General features: G+C 38.3%; 1 protein-coding gene across 20 annotated transcripts in view; it reads left to right on the top strand.

Moving 5' to 3' along the window:
* The window catches only part of hspg2 (heparan sulfate proteoglycan 2), a 170,952-nt gene that overhangs the window by 86,369 nt on the left and 61,624 nt on the right, over positions 1–22,959 (top strand). For 13 of the 20 annotated variants that reach the window (XM_015385818.1, XM_015385775.1, XM_015385869.1 and 10 more), the window contains 13 exons: positions 1,518–1,694; positions 1,922–2,101; positions 2,196–2,314; positions 2,414–2,525; positions 5,671–5,784; positions 5,955–6,082; positions 7,205–7,291; positions 18,476–18,543; positions 20,691–20,755; positions 20,835–20,975; positions 21,156–21,347; positions 21,663–21,701; positions 22,091–22,195. In XM_015385818.1, the coding sequence (XP_015241304.1) occupies positions 1,518–1,694; positions 1,922–2,101; positions 2,196–2,314; positions 2,414–2,525; positions 5,671–5,784; positions 5,955–6,082; positions 7,205–7,291; positions 18,476–18,543; positions 20,691–20,755; positions 20,835–20,975; positions 21,156–21,347; positions 21,663–21,701; positions 22,091–22,195 (1,527 nt within the window). The remainder of the gene's footprint in view (positions 1–1,517; positions 1,695–1,921; positions 2,102–2,195; positions 2,315–2,413; positions 2,526–5,670; positions 5,785–5,954; positions 6,083–7,204; positions 7,292–18,475; positions 18,544–20,690; positions 20,756–20,834; positions 20,976–21,155; positions 21,348–21,662; positions 21,702–22,090; positions 22,196–22,959) is intronic. The other 7 variants (XM_015385905.1, XM_015385913.1, XM_015385897.1 and 4 more) reach the window with 3 other exon arrangements.

Here is a 22,959-nt window from a genome sequence, read left to right as displayed (position 1 = left end):
GCCTCGGCAGATGGCCGCTCACACTGAGCCTGGTTCTGATGGAGGTTTCTTCTCGTTAAAAGCGAGTTTTTCCTCTCCACTGTCGCTACAAGCATGCTTACTGTGAAGGTTTGCATTCGAGTCAATATGTGGATGCAATCAACTGGTTTTCCTTAGATAGAAAACTTTGAATCAATTTGACTGTATGATCTGGTGAACTGTAAAGTGCCTTGAGATGACATGTGTTGTGAATTGGCGCTATAGGAATAAACTGAATTGAATCCTGTCAACATCAATCAACAATATACTTAGAGTATTGCTTGGAATCATTAATGTATCATTGAAGAATACTGTAATATCCTGTGGCAGCCAATCAGCAGAAGAAAAAAAGCTGGTTGGACTTAGCTCCACCTTTTCAGTATATCTCCTCCTCTTGGAAGCCAAGCTTCTGCAGCAAAGAGCACCCCTTCCCCTATCTGCATGCTACTACCTGCAATAATGAGCAAACACCTGGTGAAAGTGTGCATCTGTTGTGTTAAAATTCCAACTATTTCTCAATCCAGTCCTTTTCTGTAACTTTAAAGAAATGTATTTTTGGATACCAAGAGGACTACTGTACTTTTAAGCTTTCCAAGGATGCCTCAGTTCTTAAAAAATGGCCGCGCTTCATTTATGAAAGTAACCCTCCAACAAAAAAACAAGGGTTATATTTGTGCAAGCTTCTTCATAGATGTCAGCTTTGTGAACATAAGTGAGAGTGACATTTGACTAATAGTAAGATAATCACTAAAAGATTGTACAGTTCTAACACTAAGGAGTATTCAAACCCCTTTGTCATCTACCCAGGTAAGCTTAATATGTTTTATACTTAATGTCTTTGAATAAACTAGCTTAACACTCATGCATGCATGAGAGGATGAGTGGTAGATATCTTTCCAATGTGGAACATCTTGCATCGGTTTGGTTCTTCAGAAAAGGTCTGATGTCGGATCATTCAAATTAAGTTTAATTGTATCCTGAGTTGCCAATTTCCAAATTTGGAAAACAATATTGTATTATAAAATGGTTTTAACAACTAAACACAATGCTCCTAAGACACTTTGAAAACAATGTGTAGCATTGTTGTGATTACGCACTGAAATTGTCATGAGGGAAACAGCAGGTGGGTTCTTAAAGAGACAGGAGGCCAATATCAAGGCATTTGTAAACGGCTGTGATGAGAAGTGCAGTTTTCTTTTTAAATAGACCGTATTTTCTGAACAGCTGAAGGTGACAACTACTTGATTTAGGTATAGAATTAAAGTATATGCCTGGGAATGGATGGCGGATTTACTTTAATCTTTAATCTACACAAAAAATACTGTTCCTAAAAAGATAATAATTTTTTTTATTAAATCTTTACATAACCAGAATAGTCCAATTAGGTAAAAAAAATAACTAAAATCTTTTCCGATGCAGTTGCTGCTTCTTGGCCAGGAAATAATACTTGACACAAGATAGCAGTTTTCACAGGCAGTCTGTATCTTTTCTGTTTTTAGGTTCAAGGGGCGGTGAACGGGCAGCTCCTTACCCTCTCAAACAGCGGTAACACCAAAACCATTTCTGAAGGCATCTTCCAGAGGGGCTCCTCTGTCGTCTACCAGCCCTTCTTAGGTGCAAGTGACTCCCGGGACGTCTACTTCTGGGTTTTGCCAGAGAGCTTCAAAGGAGATAAGGTATGGGGAAACAGCTTCCTTGAGAGGTGGAGCGGGGGATGAAGACGAGCGAATAACCTCTTCGTAGGTCTCCTCTTCTGCTATTACTCTGTGTGTAAAAGTTGAACTACAATTTCAGTTCACAGGAAAGTCCAGCGTGGGCGTCTTGTGACTCCTCACTAACCACATGGATGAAATACCTTTCCACCACTTAGATTAGTTACCAGTCGCCTCTCTCCTGCCACCAGGTGACGGCCTACGGCGGCGAGCTGAGCTACTCTGTGAACTTTGATCCAGCTCAAGGCTCGCGGGGGGTTGACGGACAGCCTGATGTGGTTCTCCAGGGCAACGACATCTTCCTGGAGCACTATTCCGAAATCAAGCCACTCCCACGATTGTCAGAAACTGTAACTGTGACGTTCAGAGAGGTGTGTTGTTTTGGGTGTTAATATTAACTTTTAGCTAAAGCAGAAGTCTTAAGTCTCTGATAATGTGCTAAATTGTCTTATTTTTCACCATAAGTCCTCATGGCGTCGCACTGATGGGCAGCCATGCACTCGGGAGCACCTCCTGATGGCCCTTGCTGATGTTTCCCTGCTTATGATCAGAGCCACATATGTAGACCGCATGACTGAGACCAGGTATTGTGCCAACCTCTAGAAGACTCTCTTAAATGCACCAAAATAGAGCCGAATACAAAGATAAGAGAAACATTTTTTGGTGTTTATTTTGTTGCACAGCATTTCAGATATCAAGATGGACATAGCTGTTCCTCACTTAACTGGAAAGGAACAAGCCCTGGAGGTGGAGCAGTGTGCCTGTCCATTAGGATACAGAGGACCATCCTGTCAGGTAGCTGTTTGGATTACTTTAACTCTAAAAATTATGCAGATAACTGCAAACCTGCAGTATTTTTTCTTCTTTTTTTTGTCACGTTTTTTTAGTCGTTTATCTTCCAAGTGACCTTTTTTGGTAACTTGGATATAAACATCACTTTGCAGCGAATGAGGCAAGATCATGAGGTCAAATGTGGTCTGCAAGATCTTTCAAAGTCCACCTCTGTCTTAAAGCTTAGTGTAACTGTTTATTAAAACGCTAGTGGTAATCTAATATTGCCCAGTGTGTGCACAGTGTGTGTGTAGATTAAGTTAAAGAAAATGTTAGTAAGCTGTTTTAAAAAGTTAACAAGCTAAGATAAAAAGTTAAAAAACTTTAGTTTTGGAACAATCCACTGGATTTTTTTTCTAAGTTTGAAGATGTTTTGCTTCCCAACCAGGAAGCTTTTTCTATTCAAAAATGGCTTTATAGAGTGGACCAAAAACAAAGCCTTGTTTTGGGTAAGAAAACATGCAAATTTAAATGGACGAACGGGTCCGCTACCTTAGGAATGGGTGTCGTTTGGGTTCTTTGTTAGCTAGCAGAATACCTGTCTATGTCTCTGAAAGGGGGGTCGTTAGAGGGAATACAATTCACTATGCAGTATCCAGACTAAATATTTAATTGAAACAGTTATAACCATAAGTTTAGTTTTTGTTAAACAATACTGAAAAAAGCTGCTTTGTTTTTAACTAACTGTTCTATAGGTTTTTCATTAGCCTGAGAATAAAAAAATGAATAAAAATAAATATTCCTGGAAAGTGTCATTGCCATAATGTTAATAAAGGCTTTTCGATCTTCTAAAGGCATTTATTGAAAAATATTTAAAAAATTGATTTTTTAAAATTATTTATTCTTTTTCTTGAACAATTTAAAAGCTAAAGGCTCAACAAAAAAAAAAAAATAATGATAATTTTAAAGTTATATACGTGTATATCTGAAAAAGCATAATCTTTTAAAATACATGCAGGGTGTAAGATAAAACAATATTAGTTAATATATTATAGTAACAGCAAGAGTTTAAAACTGCTTACACCCTGTTGTGTATACAATTATTTGCACACAATAGATCAAATACTAAGCTTTAATTTATACACTGTATTTTTTCCTTATGGGGACTTAGGTGATCAAAACACCATGAGTAAACAATGAATGCACCAAAACCATGAGTAAACATAGCCTCTCTGCACTCAGTGTACGCATCCTTTGTAGAAGAAAACTCCCGAAAATATTTGGACACAAAAATAAACAGGTGAAGCATTTTAGGTGTTCCATAGAATGATTTTTTTTTTGGTCTCACTTGTGTATAAATTATAGATTTTTATGTGGGAGGGGGTAGCTGTAATGAAATTCATAGCAGAAGTCTTACACCTTTTCACATGAATAGAACATCATATATTAAACGTTCAAAATTAGCTACATTTTCCCTTATCTGATAAACTTATATTATTATAAGCTTTGGTTTTCACCTTTACAAAAGAAAGAAGGGATTATTTAAGCACTCATATGTCAGTTAAAATAGACCAGCATCATTAAATAGCATAACTTATTCTGGTGCGATGGCATTTATAGTAGTCTGTCTGAGACAGTGTCAATGACTTAAGACATGGAAATTTGTAATAAGTGAGCTAACTGCAGCTCCACCCTATTAGGTCTGAGACTAAATTTGACCTGTGTGTCTGGGTCCGTTATAGGCCCCAGAATGACGATTGCTTAGTGATATGCTTATGTTAAAAACAGCTTCTGTTTGAGATGAGTCGAAGGCTCTTAGTGCGCCTCTTTGACCTTAAGTTGTGTCGTGAGCGGGATGGCTAGTATATCAGCATTAAGATCAGCATCAGTCAATGTTTGCCGTTGTTTAACATATCAACTATGTTCATAATAATAATTTAAATTGGGCTACTGTTACTCGTCCATGTTTGTGTCCAAATTGTTGACCTTTGTTCATATGTTTTGGGAGGGGACTTGCCATATGCTATTATCTTGGCATGTGGCAGTGATGATGATGATGATAAGAATGATGATGATGCAGCGCAAGTTTTTACTGAAGCAAAGAAGCATTGTCAGCAATTCGTCATGTCTTTTCAGTGTATATTGGGTCCGATGATATGTCTAATTTACTGTATATCACAACAATATTTAAACCGAGATTGGTCCATGTATTCATATTGATTCAAGCATAATATTTGAGATCATTTGCTGTTGCTTAAAAATACTTTTTATGAGAAAGATTGTGACAAAAACGTCATTGTTTTGCAAATCTTTGAAATTTCAACATGATTCACTTGGATTTGTATGTGTTTGTGCAGCATTTAGTATAATCTATACTATGAATATACATTCCCTAAGCCATAATAAAAATAACTTGTGTTTTTTTAGTACCTACATTAGAGATTAGCTTAACAATGTAACTGATGCCAAAAACAGCTCCTGTGGGTATTTCCAAGACAAAATTTTGTTGATTTAGTTTTTGAAGCTTTTGAAGCTTTTTTAAAGCTTCGATTCCTGATTGTATTTCCATTTCCATTTTCTTTGCAAAAATAATGGAGCAAAATTCACTCCACGCATTTGTCAATCCGATCATCATTCAAAAACACAAAAAGTCTTTGGAAAAATCATAAACAGCTGTGTTTTCTACTTCTGTTTGTTTTGTGGTGTTTTACTCTTAAGGTCTGTGCCATACATGTCACACTGGAGTTCAGAATATTAGGTAGAGGGGGGGGGGGGATCACGTGCAGACAGGGTGTCTGCAGGTCTCATTTCTGCTTATATCATGCATGAGAGCATAACTGAGCTTTACGTAAGAGAAACTATACACAGTCTGTGTAGCCTTCCTGTTATCACCCGAGAGTCTTGCTTTCTCTCTGTCTCTTTTGTAGACCTTTCAGAGGCTGTCTCTCTGTGCATCTCTTTTAAATAGTTCTGTTTCAAATTGAAAGATACTATATTTTGTCTGCCCCAATTGCAGGCCCTCCACTGTAACAGATCAACATAAATGTTATCCTATTATAAATTTCTGTTTTTCCTTTGTTTTTGCCCATAATAACTATAACCTCTGCCTTTAGTGTTGGTGCTATCAGATGCCCCACCTGAAGTGGTTTTTCCACGCTTTACTTTACAGGAGTGTGATGTGGGTTTTACAAGGACCACCTCTGGTCTCTACCTTGGCACGTGTGAGAGGTGCAACTGCAACGGCCACGCCAGCAGCTGTGACCCAGAGACCGGCAGGTGTCTGGTAGGTTCTGCCCCTCTCTTCCTCTCCATTGGTGCCAAAGCTGCTTTGATCCTGCCAATAGAACATGCTAATGATTTCTTTGCTCATCCTGACATGTGAAAACTTGACTTCTGTGCTGTGAATTGTTCCAACTCACCTCCTCGTCATTCATGTGTGTTTGTTGCCAATAGCAATGTCTTCATAACACTGCTGGAGACCGATGTGAGAGGTGTCTGCCTGGATTTTACGGAGACCCTTTGAGGGGAGGTACAGAGGCCTGCAAGCCTTGTCCATGCCCTGGGATCACATCCAACACACAGTAAGTTTATGTAGGATGTAAATATTTTATGTAAAAAAACAACTGTATGTTTAGGATTATTGTCCTGCTAGAAGGTCAAACACCATCTCACATCTTTTGCAGATTCTCCTACATTTAAATCTAGCAAGAGCAGATTATTTATCATTATTACTGAAAATATTCTTCTCATAAAAAAATTGCCAGTGCAATAAGACGATATTTACTTTTTAAAACTTCTTGAAATCATGTTTATTTTTAAAACCAGAAGTAATACCAAGTGCGATTGTCATACTGCACTGGAATATTATTGCACTTATCAAAAGTAGAATTTTCTCAAAAGACAATTGGTAATCTGAAAAAAACTGCTCTTTCTTGGTATATCAATCTTAAAACAAGATTAAAACAACATAGTGGCTAGGTTTAAGACTCGGTTCAATGGAAACTGTTAGCAGTGTCCCTGATAGGTAAAACTACCCCGCAGCATAATGGCGCCACTACTGTACTTCTCTATGTTATGTGCATTATTTTGGCCCTTTTTCATTTTGTGGAACTATTGATATTGTTAGTACCTGCTTTCATGTGGTTGCGTCCATACATGTCATACATGTCAAAAGTCTGCCTGTCTAGATTGTTAGGTCACTGGTTATAAGTGGATATAACTCAGAATACTTATTAGGTCTACCTTTACACCACTTTACATCTCTGTTTCCTGGATTAATTATGTATATGACCAGTATATCAAACTAGCAGGTAGCATAAGTAGCCTCTCTCATCTCTCATTCACTAATGTTCTCTAACAGACTTCCTAAACCTTTACAGGACAGCTGTTTGTTCAATTAAGAAGCATTTTGTTCTTTCAGCAGAAATGCAGGCCACAATTTTTCCAACATTTTTTATTTTTTTATTTTAAAAATCTCATGTATCATTTTAGGTCCATCTCACAATTGTATACACTTTTGTGTTTGTCTTTTATAAAATACCAACAATTGAAATAAAGTGTGTGATTGCAACCTGAACTAATATGGGAACAATGACTAGTTTTCAATACACTATTTCAGGAAATGTTTTGGTTTAGAAAGAGGTGAATGTCTTCCAGTCCAATATGATACCGCAGTAATGAATTATTCTCTTTTTTTCCCACAGATTCTCTCCAACCTGCTTCCTGGGCACAGATGGGGGGCCAGTCTGTGACAGTTGTCCCCCTGGATACACAGGCCGGCGCTGTGATAGGTACATCACATTATTCCTTTTCTTTTCTCCTCTTTTTCCTGTTTGTTTTCTTCTGTCCTCTTGGTTCTGATTGGGGGTTTGATGGCTAGTCGGTAGCAAGGTGAACGGGTTCTGTACATAAGCACCCACAAGCTTCATTCACATGCAGGAAAGGCGATATGGCAGTGTCCATATCTCTGTTGTTTTTCATGTTAGCTGAGATTGAGCGGTGTCACTGGATAGGGGGATTTGAATGGTGCAGACCAGTATTCACTGTCCTTCCACAGTTTTATTTCAACTTTTCAACTTTCTCTGTGTCTTTCTTCTTGATGTGTTTGGATGCATTCATACATTTTTTAAGCTTTTTTCCAATGAACAATGTGCCAGTGTCCCATGTTATAGACTTTTCATAGATGCAGCAAACAAGGATTTGTAAAGCAAGTTTAATTTATTCTGTAGCCTTCCAAGGATTTAATACTTGACAAACATCTTAATTAAGTCAACAAATTTAACTAGTTTATGCCATATCGTATTTACAATTAGAATGACTAGTGTCATTTTCACCACTGTATTATCTGCTTGTACTCTCTACAATCTCCCAAACCCGGCTGGATATTTCCAAGTGATGCTGTTGTAACCTAACAGTAGTTAAAAGCTGACCTGGTTGAAAATACATTTTTAAATAGCCTATTACACATTTTATTGTTATTCTCAATTCATTTTTAATACCTTTATCGCATTAGAAATAGCAAACCTTTCTTATTATTTTCAACCATATGGGCTTCTATAAAGTCAGACTTCTGCCAATGGTGCAAAGGCCTAATGCATACTCATACGAGCAGTTTTTTTTTTAAACACACACAAGTAAACCACTCTACATTCTCTGTGGCTAATAGCTTTAGCAAAGCAGCTACATGCTAATTGCTACAAAGTCATCATTAAATACCTTAGTTTATTACAGTTGTGAATGTGTTCTGGCAGCAGCACCAACAAGCTCTCAATTGATTAGATTGAAATTTGGAACTTTGTATAAGCCAAGAAACATTAACTAACATTAGCTTCACTGTTTTTATTGAGGAAAGTGAGGCTTGAATGAACTCATAACTGAACACAGACATTTTCTTTTTGTTTAGAATCAGTTTGCACCCACTGTTAAGAATTTTTCTTTTTATGTGCTGCATTGTGTTTTAAGTTTTCAGTTGATGAGAGAGCTGCTGCATATAAAGTTAGAATTCTGCTTTGTTAACGTTGCTACCCTAAACCATAGACATCGGTAAACGCTGCTAATTTGTAGCAGGGACAGAAGCGGAGAAAAGTGCTTTATTGATATATTATAATATATTAATATAAAATATAGTGTTTATCATATTAACATTTAATTGCAAAATATATTACGACATCTATATTTTTCATCCAGTTTGACTTGACTTTAAGCTGTTTTGAATCAGAATAAATAAGTGCGATCTAACTGATAGGTCATTATAAAATGTGTTTTGGTCTTTCAAGGGGATTTGACATGCAAGAGATTATTGTGATATTATCTTTGACTTGTCTTACATGTGATTAAAATGAGATCTGAGGCACATCCTATTCATTCTGACAGCAGCGGTTTGAACTATGATCTGACCTAAGGCCGGCTTATAGACACTTTGGCGTAGGTACCGGCAGCGTCCAATGGGGCATCTACGTGTTAATGTTTATGCTCTAAACTAGGAGGAAAACAGTACTCTCTCAAGAGGTGGGATTTCTTGAAAAGTAGCCAATCACAGGCAGTGTTCTCAGGTTGGTTCCATCCTCAAAGTGACAAAATTTGACCCACACATGTAAATACACAAGTAGGGGAGAATTTACAGGCACATCAAAAGCAACCTTTGAGTGTAGAGAGAGGGCTGCTGCAGACGGACTAACATTAGTCCTGACTGCGGTTAGCCTCGAGGTCCAGTGGTTGCCACGATTCAATTCAGTTTCAGTTTATTTATATTGCGCCAATTCTCAACACATGTCATCTCAAGGCACTTTACAGTTCACCAGATCGTACAGTCAAATTGATTCAAAGTTTTCTATCTAAGGAAAACTAGTTGATTACATTGAATCATTGACTCGGATGCAATCCCTCACGCTATGCATTCACGATCCTCTCAACATCTGAACGTTTTTTTTTTATTATGCACTAAATCAGTCAAAAACAAGCCCTATAGAGAAGCCTAAAAGCATAATGTTCTTGCCTCAAACAATCTTAAACTGTACTTTTGTAGAACAACAGAAACAGAAAAGTGAACTTCTAACTTAATACTCTCAGCTCTGTGAGCACTCGCCTGGAAGCTGCTGCTGCCGCAGTGCATTCTGGTCAATTGGAACAGTGCTGGGGCTGAGGATGTTTCACTATGACACAAGCACATGAAAACACACAAGTACCCATAATGAGAAACAGTCTTAGTCTCACTCTTCATCGAAGGACCCTAAATTAGCAGGTAACATAAATGCCTACTTAGAAAATACAGTTTCAGTAACATTTTTCCCTCTGTAGTTCTTCCTCTAAGGTAATTTTAAGTCTTCCTCCCCAGTAAAAACATCTATTTTACACCAAACAGTCTCAACGTTAGAGTAACCTGCAGGTATTATATATAACTTATTAAAACATAAAATAAAGACTTCACCTTTAAGATTTCAACCAGCAGAAAATGTCCCAATTCAGATTAACAAAGTTTTTCACAGCATCTCTTGTTGGGAAAAAAAAATGCTTTTTTCTGTCCTTCATCTGCGGTAGTCTTTCTCAGAAGATTCTTTCTGCTTCAGCTTTGCGCTTTGCTGGTAGAAATATATCGAGGTGTGAAATTCTGTCCCGCACAGACCCCCACATCCTGTGTCCTTTAGATCATAAATGTAAATATGGCATTTATGAGGACTACTGTCTGGCTGATGAATCTTTGCTTTGCAAAGGCAAAGATGAACAGGTGACTTTGGGGAACACTCATTTATTTTTAATTTGACGCCTGTGCCTTCAACATGCCTGACTCTGCTGTTTTGATATTAAGAGAAGACAAGCCGGCTGCAGACAGTTGTGGAGATCCTTACCTGGAAGAACACATCGGCAGCCTCTTTCCAGTGGGATGTGGAGCCGAGCCGGTCTTCAATTTCAGCTTGGATAAAGAGATAGATCCTTACGGCAGTGGGGATGATAGTGAAGATGATGAGATTGATGAACCAGTAATAGGCACTACTGCTGTCCCTACTCGGGCTTTAATTTTGACTACAACTCCAAGGGAGAGTACAAAATCAACTAAAGCCATTGTGTTTAATAAAACCTTAGTCAACTTCAATCGATCTGCCTCCAGAGTGCCTCCACGTTTCACTCCCAGCCCAGAAATCAGACACTCCAGCTTTCAACACCTGCTCCGGAACCACCTAAACACTTTCAACAAGCGCTTGAGCATGCTAGAAGGCAACACATTAGATATGAAAGAAAGCCTTCGTAGGATGGAGGACCAGCAGAGTCACCTCAACACCCAGTTAATGAAGGTCATTGGCCTTCATTCACTCCGAGATAAGGATAAGAAGATAACCGAGCTGGAGAGAAGCTACACAGACATGGACGCGCGACTTAAAAGACTAGAGGGAAGGCTGGAAATTCTTATAGATGGCTTCACAGCCCTCGCTCAAGAGATGAACAAGGTAAAACGGGCAAGACATGTCTCCAGATGGCCTCAAGATAAAAAGGTTTTGCCTACATTAAGCACAGTCATCGCTATCCCATTGCATTCAACTCCTCAGAATGTGATCAGAGTTAAACCAACTGAATCACCAATTGCCAAGAGAGCAACAGTTCCGCAAAGCATACCTACCCCAAGTATAGTTTCAACCAAGAAAAAACCTCTTTCAGTCCCACAGAGAAACAAGAAAATGAAATCTGAGGTAACCACTACTACCAAGTCCCTAGCAGTAACAAAATCAGCCAAAAGTCACATTCCATCCGAGCAAACAAACAAGCCAAAGACCCTCGTTAATAAGAAAAAGCCTGGTCCAAAGTCTACATTAAAAACTCCAGTTAAGCCTGTAACCAAAAGGCCAAAGGGGAGTGGGTCATCTGTGACCTCTAAACATATTTCACAGCCAAGACAAACAAAGTCCAGGAAAACTAAACAAGAGGCAGCCGTCACTAAATTTCAACTGGAGCCCCCAGCTCACAAATCAAAGCCTCCAACTAACCCTCAGCTGCACAAACAGTCTGTACAGGCCAAAAGAAATGAATCTTTGTCGCGTATCAAAAACACTGGACGTAGCAAGGGTGTACGATCAGATGCACCTGTCCAGAAAACGCCTAAAGGCAGTTCAAAGAAATTGCCAGAGCCTCCCAGGAACTCAAAGCAAAATGTCAAAAGTACTAAAGATCCTGCTAAGAAGGAAACAGTAAACACACACCGAACAAAAACTACCACCGTCAGGAGGACCATAATCACAAGAAAAAGGAAGAGTAATTCCAATGGCAAAGCTTCACCAGGACAGAGTGTCACAAAAGTAAATAATAAAATCAGGCCTCCCATTACTCTTAAAACAACCAAGAAAAAGGACTCTAAGAAGAAAACAAACTCTGGCATTTTGGATCTACTGAAGCTCCTACATGGCGATTCAAAACCGAAGAAGAATCAAGAGAGTTCTCTTCATATTGTTTTAGGAAAACTTGCCATTCCGATCAAAATCATCCCAGATTAATGAGCAGCAGAATGTTGTGTTGGACTATTTTTCTATGGTTTTTCCTAAACCTCAGATAATCTGTATACTCAGGTCCTCACTGCTTGAACAGTTTGTTATGAAGGGGGTTTATTTTTTACTGTGGTTATAGAAGTACACATGCCTGTTCTAATATCTATATAGGATGCTTACATAAAGAGGTGCTAATAAAATATTGTAGCTGTTGCACAAAAATATGAAGAACTAGCTAAACATCCTTTCTTCACTGGTTGTGTCAGATTTTTGTTTTTAGTCGACTACCTCATGTTCAGCGGCATTGTTTTTTTTAATGCTTATCTTGTGTGGTCTGGAAATAGCATTATTTATTGCACAACGTGTCTGACTAAATAGTTAAAGCTGGGCTTACACTGTGTGACTTTTTTGCCATTTTCGAGGTGACTTTCCAGTCGTGCGAGACTTTTCCGATCGGGCCGACTTTCAGCCTGATCGTGAATCCTGTATCCGCGGGTCATTTGGTACCGGGCCGCACAGAAAAAAGTATATATATATATATATATATATATATATATATATATATATATATATATATATATATATATATATATATATATATAATTTATCGACGATAAGAGTCTGAGTGATGTTTTATTTTGAAAAATATAAAAAATTGAGGTATTCTCTCCCAGTTACGCCTAGATGGGACTGGTTTGTTGTTTTATTTTTATGCTGTTTGTGTCATGATGGGTATACTGAGAGGCCCAAGATGCAGAACACAACGGACTCAGAGGAAAAGTTAACAAGTTTATTGTAACACAAGCACGTAGTAAATGTACAGTTTGCTGGTTCAGGCCTGGGGACTGGTTCACTGGAGTCTGTGAGGGAGACAGTTCAGTTAGCGTTGGCTTGGTAGGAATTGATCTTGAGGGTTTCTGGTCTGTACCTTGAGAAGCGTAGAAGAGACTTTGGGAGAGGAACTGTTGGGTCCGGAGATGGTTTGGTTCAGCAGAGTCCGATAACCGTTTCAGCGTCTTACTTCTAGTGAGGGTGTTGACCTTGGTTTGAGTTCCCAGCTCTAAATCCTGAGCTGCTTGGAAATCCAGAAGAGAGTCTTCAGGTTTGGCTCAGAGGGCAGGCTCGGCAGGTTAAGCTCTTCCAGAGCTTCACAGGGGAAAAACAGGTAACCTGGAAGCAGAGACAAAAGGTTAGAATCCAAACTGGACTCAGAGATAGCAAAGTTCTCAGGAGGTTCTAGGCTTAGGTGCTAACCAAACTGATTAAACACTGCGGCGTCGAGGCAAGGTCTGAAGACAGCTGAAGTACTGTGGTCCTCCTGATGAGATGATCAGTCACAGGTGTGCAGGCAGCTCAGCTCAGGAGGATCCACGGCGGACTCTGCTGGAGGAAGGTGGAACTTCTCCAGCTCCCAACAGTTTGTATTTGATTTTATGCCAGTCGTATCATTTTACTTGATCGTATTAACGATCAGCACGGTTCACTCTAGTGGGCTTCACATTCCTCTTCTACTCGTTTGGCTTCCAGTTAGACGAGTCCTAGTAGCCCCATCTCACTCAGGAGCTGAATCTGGAGTGGTTTTTAGAAGTACATTGTGAGCAGGTAGATCGGATCAGAGCGTCGTGCTTCACAGTTTGAGAACATACATCGTGAGCAATGAACTCACACTGTACAACGAAACCGCAAGGTTGCACGCAGCTACAGCGATTGAAAACAAAATCGCACAGTGTATGTCTGGCTTTAATCATCTAGATTACGATAAGGAGTTTTTAGCTTGTTTAAAGAAACAATGCATAACTTTTGACCCAATAGTTATCTTAATTTGACTTATATTAAATGGTTTTTCAGGCCATTGTACAGCATTTGGGGTGTAATGTGTGGGGCCTACCTTCACAAAAACCTGCCTGTGTAACTATAGAGGGTTGTTTTGTTTTGGCCTCTCAATTAGTCATTAGACCTGCTTTACAGCAGACTGAGCTCCCCTTAAATATGAGAGTTAACAAAGCTATAAGTTGTTGATAGCCAACCCAACAGATATGACACTCACCTGATCAGGCATATTTTTTGGTTTTCTGATACAGGATTTAATCTATAGGGGAGAATTTACCCTAAATTTACAAGTAACTTCATAACTTCTTTCTTAAATCTGCTGATCTAAAGTGGTCTGCTATCAGTTTCCAAAACACCATAGACTTTTTATAATTGCAACAGTGCAGTGCTTACATCAGTGCCCTTGGTGGCTAAAGAGTGCAGATTTGCTTTAATCGTTGGTAAAACTGGGGATATATATATATATTTTTTTATCCATATCCGTTGCATTAGAATTTTTGACTCTTTATTATTTCAAGTGTAATTGCATGGGTAATTGCTTTTTTTATTTCAAAGCAGAAAAAACTACATATTGCAGACAATGAAAGCTTTTTGTCCTGGGGGAATGCATTGTAAAACAGTCAGTGGGAAATATTTTAATTAACCTTAGTTAAGTTTCAAGAGTTTATGTCCAAGTACAAGTCAAAAACTGGAGATCTTTGTAGCTAACCTCAAAAAATGAAACTCTTGTAGATTCATTACACATAGATTAAAATAATAAGCCTTTATTGTATTTTCATTATTATGACTTTCAGATATTAAACAACTTAAAATTCAGTGTAAGTGACAATTGAAGTATTGTGAAAAGGATAAATACGGAAACTAGGGCTGAAAAAATGTGTTGAATTAATCATAATTAATCGACTATTTAATTCTGTAAAAACATTGTCTTTGAAGAACTTTTTGCTATCCAATTATAAATCAATTAATTGAAAACAAATCAATAGATTGATCAATTAAATCAATCAATTAAATTAAATCCATTGATTGATTAATCAATCAATCAATCAATCAATCAGCAAGATAGTCTTTAATTGCAGGCCTAAAAAAATCTTGGTTTTACATTCTAATCAGCTAAATTAACAGTTTTTTCCCTTAGCTTCAAAATGTTAATTCTCTTTTTGGGTAGACTACCAAATGATTGCAAAGACCCCCAAACCCCCATCCCATAATGAGAGTAAGTCATAAAACATCATTGCTAAAGAAGCTGGTGGTTGTATGCTGTATTTGATCGTACTGTTGAAAAACTGAGTGGAAAGTAAACTTGTGTTAGGAAGAAGATGCACCAACAAGAGGGCTGTAGCCTTGAGAGGATAAGGTAAGGATAAGGCTAAATACATTCAAAAAGTTTGGGGATTGAAAGAGTTGGGTGAAGCTACAGTCAGTATTTTAACAAACATATCAAAATTTTTTACTTTTTCCTATGTTATACTGTACTTACCTGGGACGCAGGATTTGGGTTTGTTACTATCTGTAATTTATAATCACAAAAATTACAAGAATTAAAAGTCTGGAATATTTCACTAGATGTGTAATAAATCTATGTTTCAGTTTGTTGTTGGTGTTCCAGTTTTTCAGCTGTACTTGTTTATAAACACCTATGTTCCCTGAAGGAAAAGTATTTTGGTTTGTAGTGATTCCCACTCACTGTCTTTGGTACCATCAGAGTTTGAATTTAATGGTATGAAATGAGATGTTTGAAACCTTTTCTTTACAATCATTTGATTCATTTAGGTTATAGCCCATGAAATTGTGAGTGTTGACACGTTATGTGACTGTATTGATAGCCTCCCTTTGTATGGTTGGCATACAAAGCGCAATGTACAACAATGCTCCTTTGGAATTATCTCTAAGGCTCCAGCCTTCACAATGTGTTTGGGTGTCTTCATATTTGTTCCAACGTTTATGCACACAGATATCTTTAAATCCCACACCCATTTTTTTAAATATGTGTGCTAAGGTCCTCCCTTTTTTTAAGAGAAATGGATTCTTCCAGATGGTTGAGTGTACAGATCTTTAAGATATCCTTTCAACCTCTGTCTGGGTTGCTCTAGCATGCAAACTCAGTTACAATAAAATGTTTATCATAGAGTTTTATAGTGCTTCACCAAGAGTAGACATATCATAATTACATTTTAAGCAGTTCTTAGCATCTTATCCTGCTGTGGTCAGGATTACAGCACTTGCTTATTTCTATGCGAATTCGTACCCCTGACACTTTTACAAACCAAGACAGGATAAAAGAGGATAGCTTTGTGCCAAACACAGCCTTCCTGGTTGTATTATAAAATCCCTTTCTCTCTCTCTCTAAGGTGCAGCCTGACTTACTTACAGATATGCCTCAACATCTCTTTAAATATGTTTTCCATGAAATATCTCTACTTCATCTGAACCTATTAAATAAGTTTACTTTAAAAACATTTCATTCTTTAGAGCAACAAAATTATTTGATATTTGGCAAAACCATCAAGCCCTTTTGACACCTTTGTTAGACACTCTTATATTAGCTCCAAAGGACTTTCCTCCCCCATTTAAGTTCATTAAATACAGTAGGTCGGTAAAACGTCGATATACCATAGCAAAGATTACCAGGGGTGGGTAGAGTACCCAGAATTTTACTTAAATATAGTACTACCTTAACATATTTTTACCCATTAAAAGTGAAAAGTAGTTATTCATGGCATTACTTTTCTGAATACTTTTTTTTCTAGATCATTCTTTTATTAAACCAATATTTTAAGCTGTTAAATACATCCTATTCGTCATTTCTAGTGCCAAATTTTTTCATGGATCCCCTACTCCCCACAAAGCAAATAAAACTATTCTTTTAGATACCGGTAAAAAAAAACAGAATTCATGGCTCAACTTTAGATCTATAGTTTATCTATGAGTCTATCTTCTAGTTTCTCGACACAAAACTTTACCCAGTCATAAAAGTGAATTGCACGCCCAAACAAAAAAAGCTTGGAATACAAACAAGAGGTCTCACTTGAACATAAATTGTATGTATACATGTATGTGGTAATTTTTTGGCCCAAAAAAGATTGTTTTGTTTTGTTTTTTAAGTTTCTCACGTTGGGTAGCATAGCCAGAGAGTTTAGTTAGGTAAGAGTAACAATACTTTCTATTATTATTGCATAAGTAAAAGTAGAATGTACAGTGAAGCAAGACTTCTCATAAAAGTATATGTTGTTAAAAAAAAAACTTACTCAAGTAAATTTAACTGAGTAAATGTTACCACCCACCTCTGCTTATAACAAGAATAATATTTATAAATATGGACTTTTAACCAGCTTTCTTCAATGTTGGCACCTACAGAAAAATACTTTTATTTCAATTTGGGCCGATGTTGTAACCATGACAAAGGAACAGATGCAGAAAAAGGATCTCTGGTTGTAACATAGATGTTCTATATTAGCATGCTGTCATCACTGATTGTCATAGAAACACCTGGAGGTTGTTGAAATATATGCTAGATATGAAAATGTATTTAAATCTTTTTTTTTTTTTACTGTATTTTTGTTTTTATTGTAGAAGAATACTGCTTTGCCATGTTATGTACTTTTTTTGCAGACTGGCATGTTTCATTAAGCCATATCACTTTGATGTATATTTGTAAATGTATGAAACATCATAACGTGCTAAACGAGCTGCGCTGGCTCAGGAGCTAGTTTTATTAGAGCTTCCCAAAGCAAGTTTATGGCATGGAAGGCCCTGTTGGTTGGCTGTTGACCTGGGGACCTGCCAGATTACAGGTGAGGTAAGCAAGACTGCAGAGCTTAAAGTTGCAGATTACATCTTGCTTTGCTTTGGTGGCAGGGCCATTGTTCGCTTGGGTTCTTGCTATATTACTTTCCTGCGGCACAGTGTGATTTGATGTTTTCTTTTTTTGCATCCTGAACATCTTGACCTGCTGCTGCTTAGTTCTGCTTTGTTTTCCGGGGCGAGTCCGTCAACACAAACTGTAGTTTAGTGATCATGCAGAGACTTTGTGCCATCCTATGACTTGAATTCAATTGACTTTATTTCCATAGCACCAATTCATAACACATGCCATCTCAAGACCCTTTACAGAGACAGTTCAACCAGATCATGCAGTCAGATTGGGTTTTTCTATCTGAAGAAAACTGGTTGATTGCATCAACCCATTGACTTGACAGCAATCCCTTACACCAAGCATGCATGCATCCTTCTTTGTGTGATCTTATAAACGGATGTTGTTTTTTTCTGTTTCAGTGGTGTGTTCACATGAGAGATGGAATCAACATATGAGAAATGTTGAATCTTTTAGTCGCACCATTGCTTTATCCATCTCCAGGGGTGCTCTCATCTTTTGTTTCATTTATTTTGAACATCAGTCACAACACGGTGAAAAAGCTTGGTATCTATGACTTAGGGTTCATTCAACATACATTAGAACTACTGTAAATGGTAGATCTGTGCATTTTTTATTGGCTAAATTAGTAGTATTAGAAAACACCCCCACCTAAACCAACTCTGCACTCCACATCCTTCATTCGCAGTCAAACTTTAACTTTTTCCACGTTATAAGCCTCCCGTATAATAACTGTTTCACTAAAAGCATGAGTCTATTTTAATGAAAGTATCTCTTTTAACACATCATTTTTATTTCAGATGTGCCCAAGGATACACTGGCAACCCACTGCAGGGGGAGAGATGCGTGTTTGACAATATAGTCAATGGTAAACCCTTTGTTTTGCTCATGTTCCATAATTATCTTAAGCAGAAATAAAGCTAAATAGGGTGCCTTTGCAGTAAAAATATTTAGTCTTATAAAAGTATTCACAACCCACGGAACTTTTTAAGGTTTTATCACATCACAGCGATAAACACAAATGCTTTTTATTTAAATTTAATGCAGTCGACTAACACATAGTGCTATATTGCCCTGGATTGAAGTTTAAATTTGAGTTTTTTAAGCTAACTTGGCTAGACATTGTATAAGCTGCATATCAGACTGGGAAAGAGCTCGTAGGGCCTGATTTTAAGGCTGGACTATCAGAGTCAGAGGAAATAGTTTAGAACCAATCAGGTAACTCCGGATGTGACACACAACCATCTTTTTTTTTTTAAAGAAAAGCTCTTACAGTAACCAGTTCTTGAAATTTGAAAGATAAATCCAGCTCATACAGTAAAGGCAAACCATAGAAAGTCTTGATTGTTATGGTTACAGAATTTTTTTTTTGCATAATGGGCAACTCTGGGGCAAGCACTCCCCCACTTTGATTGGTCTAGCCCGTGTTAGACCGAAGAGTTTAAGCTTTACGCACTGCTAGTCAGTCTGGCTGGATTTTTAGCCCCCATTACTGTCATGATTTTATCAAGAGCTCAGACCCATATGCAGATAAACTAGTCCAGAAAGACAAGGGAAAAAGTTTAACAGGTTTATTGAGAAGTTTTGTGGAGATTCCAGTGTTGCTCTGAACACTACTCAACCGGAACTGAAAGGTGAGGGGAAGACACTGCGGTTATTTCAGGTTCAGTGGGAGAATTGTTTCTCGAACTTGAAGAGGAGAAGAGGTTGACAGACTCACGTTTCCAGAGATTAGGTTGACTCTTAGACTCAGTAGGTGAGGAATGTGTTAAGGTGTTTGTCTCATACGGTGGAGGGCGGACAGGGTTACCCAGAATGCGGTTGCTTGTAGGTGAACAGAGAAAGACTGACTGCCACTCAGATTTCCTGCGGTACGTGAATGGACTGTTGTGCAGATGAATCCCATGCTCAGTGTGAAGCTCAAATGTTTCCTCTGGGAAAAGTGGATCCAAACCTCCGGTTTGTTCCTCAGCTCAGTTTGAAGCTCAGTTGATCTTTCCAGGGAGAGAAGGTCCGAAAAATCCAGTTTGCAGGATGACTTCCTGCCGAGAGGCAAAGACAAAAAAAAAAATTTAAGACTCAGGTCGACAAAAACTCAGTTTGGCTAGAGTACCCAAAACTGGTAAAACAAAAACTCAGGTTAGACTCTGCTAAGCTAAGCATGGCTAGAGTACCACAAACTGGCAAACACTCTGGCCTCGAGGTAGTGGCAGTCAGCAGCTTAAGAACACTCCGTTAACGAGGTAACCCCTTGCAGGTGTGTGAGTAGGAGAATCGGAACCAGGCACCGCCTGGTGGAGGAAGGATGACAAACACACAAAAAACACAGACCACACAGACTGGAGTCCTAACAATTACATTGTATCCCAAAATCAAGTCAACTCTTTTAGGCATCACAGAACCTAGTTAATAAAAAAAATGCAGCTTATGTTTTACTTAATATGCATAAAACTAGATATCTGTAAAGGTTTCTGAGATTTACTAGACAACATTAGAGAACAAGCACCATCATGAAGAAGGTCTGAAGAAGAAAGGTCTGAAGAAGCCTGCTTAGATTGACTTTCTGCAGCACACCATTTTCATAGAGGACAGTCTTAAAAGAAAACCAGTTAGATGAGATTGGGGCTTAAGTTTCATGTGTCAGCAGAAGATAGAACTACACTCAAACTGGGATTGTTTAGGGAAAAAAAACATATTAGTGTAATTACATGGCCTAGTCAAAGTTCAGATCTAAATTCAAACTTTTGCTCCCAAGTGAATGTTTCTACATCATATTGACATATGAAAAACGATTTAGATTTCTGTTTTTTAACAATAGAGGTACAAAGAAATAAGGTAGAAAACTGAATATTTCTTTCCAATGTTGAGGAAAAATCTTGTCCTTCTGTCGGAAAAAAACCCAATAAAACAAATGCAAAATGATGGCTTTTTAATAGGACCGAGGGTTGTGAATTCTATTTCTCTAAAAAAAGGTGATGCTTTCAGTAACTTTATTATTTGCTGTTTTTGTTCCAGGGAACTGCTATAGCTGTGACCAAAGAGGTAGCGAATCCTGCAATAGTGGTGTGTGCCAGTGCAAGGTGATTGGACCATATAACAGCAGAGCATTTGTTTGGAAACCCTATTCTTGCATAAATTGACTGGTTGTAATTTTAACAGATGAATGTGGCGGGTCCATACTGCTCCACCTGTAAGCCTGGAACCTTTAATCTCAGCCAGACAAACAAAGATGGCTGCTTGTCCTGTTTCTGTATGGGTGTCACCACGCAGTGCACCAGCTCCACGTACTACAGAGATGTGGTAAGTTAGTTTCACCTGTAGGTCAGCCAATCTATCCCAGGGCTTTATGCTGAGCTGAACTCCATCTCAAGATTTGCAGGCCTTAATTGTAAAGTTAATACATTTATGGAACTTGTTTGGCAGGAGAAATCTTCTTTGTCTTTGCAAAGACCTCTCTAAACAAACACCTTTTCTGTGCAGATTTCCTCCGTGTTTACTCCAGGAAACTTCCAAGGATTTGCTCTGGTGAACCGTCAGAGAACCAATCGTGTATCCACGGGTTTCACTGTGGAGATTTCCACTGAAGGCACTCAGCTTTCCTATAGCAACTTCAACTACCTGGGACAGGGGCCACACTACTGGCAGCTTCCAGATGTTTACAAAGGAGACAAGGTCAGTGGCTAGAAAGAGAGCACAGCAGTGAGATCAGAGGAAAGCTAAAATTTAGATAGCAGCAGTGTTCTTACATGGGACTGTGCAGCACATCTGAAACTTGTAGACCACTTATTTCCCTGCAGTCTTTTGATGTTGCTCCCCTTTCTTACCCCAAGTCGTGCACATTCATACAAACTGCTTATTTCAATCTCTCTGCCATTTCTTTGCCTCAGTTTCTGCATTTTCCTGGCTGTTAAATCCTCGCCATTCTTACAACACTGTGTAAAATCATAACTTTGGTCTATTTCTTCTACCTCCGTTTGTTTTCTGTAGAAAAATTCGTACTGGTCTCGTGTCAGACGAGCAGATCAGGTACGGTGACAACAAGGAATGGTTCTGGTGTTGTAATTGATTTTGGATCATGAAATCCAGCATCATGTCAAAAGGTTTCATCCCTAACCGTTTACTTTTATGCATTTTTCCAAAGCATGCCTGTTATTTTGGGGTATGGATTAGACTAGGACATGGTTTGTAAATAAACATGGAGTGAGCATGAGGCAGATGAACCTGCATATTCCACACAGGATTAGGTTTCTGCATCGCATCACATGAGCCGTGTAAACGGATTGATCATTAATGCTCCATTTAAGAGCTTCATAAAGTTTAACCTTCCCTTTGTAACGCTGACACAACACTGGCAAATACCATGAGCTTAGTGAAACAGAGAGTGATCAAAGGGCTTCCTTCATCTACACCAATAGAGAGACCCGATCTTACCAGAGGAGCAACTAAGGAAGGATGCTTCTGTTTGGAACAAAATGGCCACCGAACATAAAGCCAACCAAAGGTCCAAAAGACACAGCCAGGTATTTGGTTTAAGCTGCAATGTAGTGTTTACCTTCTAACACATTTAACCAGAACAAAGCACCCTACACACTTGACATCTTTGGTAGAAATGTCTGAAAAAAAAGTTAAAATTTTATTTGATGCAGTGAGATAATCCAACAACTAAAATATTTGAAAAATGCCAACCTTTAATTTAAGTTGATCCATTTAAAGGGAATAAAATCCCTATTGAGGAACATTTATTTTAAAGGGTCGGTCGCAATTTTCAGCCTCTTTACCGCAGCAGGCGAGGTATTGGGTCAGAATTCAGCCAAAATGGCAGATGCATTATAAATACTTACTTTAAAAGATTTATTAAAAAGACACACATGTAAACAATTCGCCACTGACATTTTAGCATGGAGATTTAACACCATGTTAATTGTGTTCATGTTTCCTCTCTTGCTTCTTCTGCAGCTGTAGATTCTATCTTACTCAAATCTGGGCCTGTATCTGTGCGCTCATGTCAACTTTTTTTGCATTGAGGATAGGATGTCTCAGGGTGTCGCCGGGTTTGAAGTGCACCCTGAGACAAAAATTGGTTCACCCCAAAAATAAGCAACCCAGAAACAAGACAGACAATGTGGTTTACGCCGCTCGGTGACCAGATTTCTGGTCAGAGACGTATAGTCAACGTAACTTAGTGGAGGTTCTTTTCCCAGGTGGATAATTTAACCCAGTGGTTCCCAACGATTTTCTTCTGGGCCTCCCTTTGGATTACAATAAAATTTCCACGCCCCCCCCC

The sequence above is a fragment of the Cyprinodon variegatus genome, unplaced genomic scaffold (assembly GCF_000732505.1).
Source record: "Cyprinodon variegatus isolate N-32 unplaced genomic scaffold, C_variegatus-1.0 Scaffold16, whole genome shotgun sequence".
NCBI classification, from domain to species: Eukaryota; Metazoa; Chordata; class Actinopteri; order Cyprinodontiformes; family Cyprinodontidae; genus Cyprinodon; species Cyprinodon variegatus.
The sequence above is the reverse complement of the archived record's forward strand: the minus strand, read 5'-3'. Positions and strand labels throughout refer to the sequence as shown.